The 6,877-nt window shown below is 46.2% G+C and overlaps 1 protein-coding gene across 1 annotated transcript; it reads left to right on the top strand.

The window, feature by feature from the left end:
- The first annotated feature begins 2,189 nt into the window (after positions 1–2,189).
- On the top strand, positions 2,190–5,453 carry LOC138645595 (zymogen granule membrane protein 16-like). The gene is made up of 3 exons (XM_069735015.1): positions 2,190–2,346; positions 2,455–2,587; positions 4,783–5,453. The coding sequence occupies exons 1-3, from the start codon at positions 2,292–2,294 to the stop codon at positions 5,108–5,110; spliced, it is 516 nt and encodes a 171-aa protein (XP_069591116.1). The 5' UTR covers positions 2,190–2,291; the 3' UTR covers positions 5,111–5,453.
- The last annotated feature ends 1,424 nt before the right edge of the window (positions 5,454–6,877 follow it).

The raw sequence follows: 6,877 nt of genomic DNA, 5'->3' as shown, positions 1-6,877 counted from the left end.
GGTCATTGTCAGTATACCAGCGGTGGTACTCCTATAGGAGGTCATTATCTGTATACCAGCGGTGGTACTCCTATAGGAGGTCATTATCAGAATACCAGCGGTGGTACTCCTATAGGAGGTCATTATCTGTATACCAGCGGTGGTACTCCTATAGGAGGTCATTATCTGTATACCAGCGGTGGTACTCCTATAGGAGGTCATTATCAGAATACCAGCAGTGGTACTCCTATAGGAGGTCATTATATTATACCAGCGGTGGTACTCCTATAGGAGGTCATTATCTGTATACCAGCGGTGGTACTTCTATAGGAGGTCATTGTCAGTATACCAGCGGTGGTACTCCTATAGGAGGTCATTATCTGTATACCAGCGGTGGTACTCCTATAGGAGGTCATTATCTGTATACCAGCGGTGGTACTCCTATAGGAGGTTATTATCTGTATACCAGCGGTGGTACTCCTATAGGAGGTCATTATCAGTATACCAGCGGTGGTACTTCTATAGGAGGTCATTGTCAGTATACCAGCGGTGGTACTCCTATAGGAGGTCATTATCTGTATACCAGCGGTGGTACTCCTATAGGAGGTCATTATCAGTATACCAGCGGGGGTACTCCTATAGGAGGTCACTATCAGTATACCAGCGGTGGTACTCCTATAGGAGGTCATTATCTGTATACCAGCGGTGGTACTCCTATAGGAGGTCATTATCTGTATACCAGCGGTGGTACTCCTATAGGAGGTCATTATCTGTATACCAGCGGTGGTACTCCTATAGGAGGTCATTATCTGTATACCAGCGGTGGTACTCCTATAGGAGGTCATTATCTGTATACCAGCGGTGGTACTCCTATAGGAGGTCATTATCTGTATACCAGCGGTGGTACTCCTATAGGAGGTCATTATCTGTATACCAGCGGTGGTACTCCTATAGGAGGTCATTGTCAGTATACCAGCGGTGGTACTCCTATAGGAGGTCATTATCAGTATACCAGCGGTGGTACTCCTATAGGTCATTGTCAGTATACCAGCGGTGGTACTCCTATAGGAGGTCATTATCAGTATACCAGCGGTGGTACTCCTATAGGAGGTTATTGTCAGTATACCAGCAGTGGTGCTCCTATAGGAGGTCATTGTCAGTATACCAGCGGTGGTACTTCTATAGGAGGTCATTGTCAGTATACCAGCGGTGGTACTCCTATAGGAGGTCATTATCTGTATACCAGCGGTGGTACTCCTATAGGAGGTCATTATCTGTATACCAGCGGTGGTACTCCTATAGGAGGTCATTGTCAGTATACCAGCGGTGGTACTCCTATAGGAGGTCATTATCAGTATACCAGCGGTGGTACTTCTATAGGAGGTCATTGTCAGTATACCAGCGGTGGTACTCCTATAGGAGGTCATTATCTGTATACCAGCGGTGGTACTCCTATAGGAGGTCATTATCAGTATACCAGCGGGGGTACTCCTATAGGAGGTCAATATCAGTATACCAGCGGTGGTACTCCTATAGGAGGTCATTATCTGTATACCAGCGGTGGTACTCCTATAGGAGGTCATTATCTGTATACCAGCGGTGGTACTCCTATAGGAGGTCATTATCTGTATACCAGCGGTGGTACTCCTATAGGAGGTCATTATCTGTATACCAGCGGTGGTACTCCTATAGGAGGTCATTATCTGTATACCAGCGGTGGTACTCCTATAGGAGGTCATTATCTGTATACCAGCGGTGGTACTCCTATAGGAGGTCATTATCTGTATACCAGCGGTGGTACTCCTATAGGAGGTCATTATCTGTATACCAGCGGTGGTACTCCTATAGGAGGTCATTATCTGTATACCAGCGGTGGTACTCCTATAGGAGGTCATTATCTGTATACCAGCGGTGGTACTCCTATAGGAGGTCATTATCTGTATACCAGCGGTGCTACTCCTATAGGAAGTCATTATCTGTATACCAGCGGTGGTAATCCTATAGGAGGTCATTATCAGAATACCAGCAGTGGTACTCCTATAGGAGGTCATTATATTATACCAGCGGTGGTACTCCTATAGGAGGTCATTATAGTATACCAGCGGTGGTACTCCTATAGGAGGTCATTATCAGTATACCAGCGTTGGTGCTCTCAGTGGTGGGTTATCAGTATACCAGCGGTGGTGCTCTCAGTGGTGGGTTATCAGTATACCAGCGGTGGTACTCTCAGTGTATATCCTTTATCTGGTCTCCTTGGTTACAGCTCTGCCCGGTGACCCCTCCACGACTGCGCTGCGCTCTCTTCCTGCACCATGCTGGCTCTGCTGTGCCTGTGTCTGCTCCTGGGCTCCTCGGTGGCCTCCAGTGGTGAGTGACGTTATTACAGCTTGTCCTGCTGTCATCCATATAATCTGCTGGTGTAATATGTCATTGTATATCTGTGTATATGACATTGCGTCTCTTTTCCTTCCATAGTGCAATCCCGTATGTCTTCCTTTGTGGGGGAGTACGGGGCAGGCGGGGGCACTGCATTTTCCTTCTCATCTGAGCAGCTGAATGGGCCGATAACAGGACTGCGAGTGCGTGAGAATCCAAGTCATGTCATCGGGTGAGATACTTGAGATTTTACTCTGTTATATTTCTATATTGCTTTTTTATTGCACTGCATGATGGTGCTGACCTGTAAGGTGAATGTTGTAGGGTCCAGAGACAGAAGTCGTGGCAATAATCTGTCAGTGTGCCAAAGTGTTTGTCACTTGGTTATTTAGCTGGAATAATAATCATTTCCACAATTGAATGTGTTAAAAATTTTTTCCTGTGCTGAGATAATCTTATATATGTGCCCCTGCTGTGTACTGTGTAATGGTCGTGTCCGACCATACAGGAATATGGCCTGATCATACCACAGTTACCAGGGGAGGAAGCAAAAGAGTCTACAAACAGGACAACATGGGATCACAGCTGTTTATATCTGTGAGGTAAAACTTTTGTCTGCCTGTTTTATCACAGGAGCGAGGGTTTCTGCCTCATGCCCAGCCCTCCAAGCTCACTATAAATCAAGTTAGTGACATTTGAGCCCAGTGGCAGCCGAAGCTTCTACATTACTGACGTGATTTTATGATGAGCTCAGGGGATTGAAGAACCAGCAGAAATAATTGCTCCTGTGATAAAACAGGCAGAGAAAAGTTTTATCTCACAGAAAGCAGCAGCTTCAACCCACTGCTATGTAGTCTGTATAATCACTTATATGGCCAGGAATTGCGGTACGTGCCAACCATGATCACAACAATTGAGACATTGCATAGCAGTAGCACATTTATAAACGTATCTCAGAGCAGGGTTTTTTTTAAGACCTCCAACTGGGAATTATTATTAGTCAAAGATCTATAATTAAAATGTACTTTGTTTGTGGACAGCCCTTTTAACCTTGTGGTATACTGTCATACTGAACACTGCAGCAATATAGTGAGTGAAGAGTTAAAGGGACTCTGTCACCTGAATTTGGAGGGAACAATCTTCAGCCATGGAGGCGGGGTTTTGGGGTGTTTGATTCACCCTTTCCTTACCCGCTGGCTGCATGCTGGCTGCAATATTGGATTGAAGTTCATTCTCTGTCCTCCATAGTACACGCCTGCACAAGGCAAGATTGCAGGCATGTACTACGGAGGACAGTTTTTCAACGCATCCGCTACCCATTCTATGTCCCGGAGAGGAAGGGGCGGAGTTGCGGCCGCGCATGCGCGGTCGGAAATGACGGATCCGACCTACGAAAAAACGTTACATTGAACGTTTTTTCGTGACGACGGTCTGCCAAAACACGACGGATCCAGTGCACGACGGACGCGACGTATGGCCATACGTCGCGATCCGTCGGCAATACAAATCTATGGGCAAAAAACGCATCCTGCGGGCACATTTGGAAGGAGGCATGCGAAGTACATGCGAAGTAGGCAGCGTGCAAGTGTGACGCTACCTGTACCCGTAAGGGTACGTGCAGACGATCAGTAATCGCTGCTGGTTGGACGCTGTGTACTTGCGCAGAGTCCAGATGTTACAGTGTAGTGGATGAGACTTCAAGAAATCCCATGTCCACTATGCTTGCACGGAAAGTGGAGACGGACATGCGGCGCATCTTTCCAGACCACAGCATGTCAGTAAGAGAAATTTCTCCGATAGAATGTATTATCCGCGCGGTTTAGTGAACACATGCGGAATCACCTGCGTTCAATAGACAGCAGCTCTTTCAGATCGTCTGCACATACCCTAAGAGGAAAATCGCGGCAGCTAAAAAACAGAAAACCCATCTGTGCCACATCTATGGCCTATAGGGCAGAGTCCGCATCATACCAGGATTCCAGATCGGGTGCGCTGGCCTTGTTATTGAACTGTGTTTTGCCCGATCTTGCTGGTCTCCTTGTAATATAAAGGTGCTTGGTTAAATAGTTGTAGCGTAACCAGCGGGCCGCAGATCGATGGAAAAGCCTAGAGATCCAGTTTTGCGACTGGACCTGTGAGCGTGCGCCATATTGGAGCGCGAGACGGGTGATTGCCTGTGACAGACTGGGCGCAATGCTGACCATGTGGCAGAAGAAGCGGCCCAATGAGGGCCAATATGGCTGACAATGGGGAAGATCCCGACAGTCTGTCTTGCGCCCTCACGTTCTCCTCTTGCTAGTGGCGGAGCATCGTCTCTCCCCGCAGATCGTCTCTCCCCGCAGATCGTCTCTCCCCGCAGATCGTCTCCCCCCGCAGATCGTCTCCCCCCGCAGATCGTCTCTCTTACTCAGGTTCTTATCTCCTCAGGATCCAGTTCAAGCATGGCGATATCTGGGGAACTTATTACGGGAACCCCTCAGGAACGCTCTTTGAGGTCCTTCTACATAAAGGAGAGAATATCGTACAAGTGTCCGGGAAGGTGGCCTCATACGTGAATGAGCTGGTCTTCGTGACAAGCCGTGGGAGAATTCTAAAATTTGGACAACCTTCCGGAAACAGCTTCAATGATTTCCCCCTGTACGAAACCACCGTCCTCCGCTACGTGAGCGGCCGCTATTCATCCGTTCTGCACAGCATTGGTTTCCACTGGGGAATCAACCCAGGCTGTGTCCACTGCAAAGATGAGTCCAAATGATGAGACCGTCATTCAAGAATGATCTAGAGGGTCCAAGAACCCGACCGACAGATCTCCCACACACACAGTACCCATATATGTTATCCCAAAAAATGAGCTTTTACCTGGTGTTTCTGCCCCTACGGTCACTTTGCATTTACCTGCACTATACAGTTTTTGGGAGCTGCCACTGTCTGGCCTCAGTATTGGTGCAACTTACTAAAATCTGCCATTGTCAAAATATATAATAATGCATAAACTTGCAAAGTATTAATATGACCACAAGGTGGCGCTGTCCTGTCACTTCTCTAGAAAACAATCACTAAATAAATAATAAAAATAATAAATGATTTTTCTATGATAACTTTTTTTTAGATGTATCTGTCAGTCTAACACTCACTAGTGGAGTCACTGTGTACATACATTACATTACTGATCCTGAGTTACCTCCTGTATTATACCCCAGAGCTGCACTCACTATTCTGCTGGTGCAGTCACTATGTACATACATTACATTACTGATCCTGAGTTACCTCCTGTATTATACCCCAGAGCTGCACTCACTATTCTGCTGGTGCAGTCACTATGTACATACATTACATTACTGATCCTGAGTTACCTCCTGTATTATACCCCAGAGCTGCACTCACTATTCTGCTGGTGCAGTCACTATGTACATACATTACTGATCCTGAGTTACCTCCTGTATTATACCCCAGAGCTGCACTCACTATTCTGCTGGTGCAGTCACTATGTACATACATTACATTACTGATCCTGAGTTACCTCCTGTATTATACCCCAGAGCTGCACTCACTATTCTGCTGGTGCAGTCACTATGTACATACATTACTGATCCTGAGTTACATCCTGTATTATACTCCAGAGCTGCACTCACTATTCTGCTGGTGCAGTCACTGTGTACATACATTACATTACTGATCCTGAGTTACCTCCTGTATTATACCCCAGAGCTGCACTCACTATTCTGCTGGTGCAGTCACTATGTACATACATTACTGATCCTGAGTTACATCCTGTATTATACTCCAGAGCTGCACTCACTATTCTGCTGGTGCAGTCACTGTGTACATACATTACATTACTGATCCTGAGTTACATCCTGTATTATACTCCAGAGCTTCACTCACTATTCTGCTGGTGCAGTCACTGTGTACATACATTACATTACTGATCCTGAGTTACATCCTGTATTATACTCCAGAGCTGCACTCACTATTCTGCTGGTGCAGTCACTGTGTACATACATTACATTACTGATCCTGAGTTACATCCTGTATTATACCCCAGAGCTGCACTCACTATTCTGCTGGTGCAGTCACTGTGTACATACATTACATTACTGATCCTGAGTTACATCCTGTATTATACCCCTGAGCTGCACTCACTATTCTGCTGGTGCAGTCACTGTGTACATACATTACATTACTGATCCTGAGTTACACCCTGCACTATACCCCAGAGCTGCACTCACTATTCTGCTGGTGCAGTCACTGTGTACATACATTACATTACTGATCCTGAGTTACCTCCTGTATTATACCCCAGAGCTGCACTCACTATTCTGCTGGTGCAGTCACTATGTACATACATTACTGATCCTGAGTTACATCCTGTATTATACTCCAGAGCTGCACTCTCTATTCTGCTGGTGCAGTCACTGTGTACATACATTACATTACTGATCCTGAGTTACATCTTGTATTATACTCCAGAGCTGCACTCACTATTCTGCTGGTGCAGTCACTGTGTACATACATTACATTA

Source organism: Ranitomeya imitator, chromosome 7 (assembly GCF_032444005.1).
Source record: "Ranitomeya imitator isolate aRanImi1 chromosome 7, aRanImi1.pri, whole genome shotgun sequence".
NCBI lineage: Eukaryota > Metazoa > Chordata > Amphibia > Anura > Dendrobatidae > Ranitomeya > Ranitomeya imitator.
The sequence above is the reverse complement of the archived record's forward strand: the minus strand, read 5'-3'. Positions and strand labels throughout refer to the sequence as shown.

Excerpts from the sequence above, each read along its gene's own strand:
- LOC138645595 (XM_069735015.1), top strand. The coding sequence starts at position 2,292 with ATGCTGGCTCTGCTGTGCCTGTGTCTGCTCCTGGGCTCCTCGGTGGCC. Across the intron at positions 2,347-2,454 it reads CTCCTCGGTGGCCTCCAGTG|TGCAATCCCGTATGTCTTCC; the intron begins GTGAGTGACGTT and ends TTCCTTCCATAG. Across the intron at positions 2,588-4,782 it reads AATCCAAGTCATGTCATCGG|GATCCAGTTCAAGCATGGCG; the intron begins GTGAGATACTTG and ends TTATCTCCTCAG.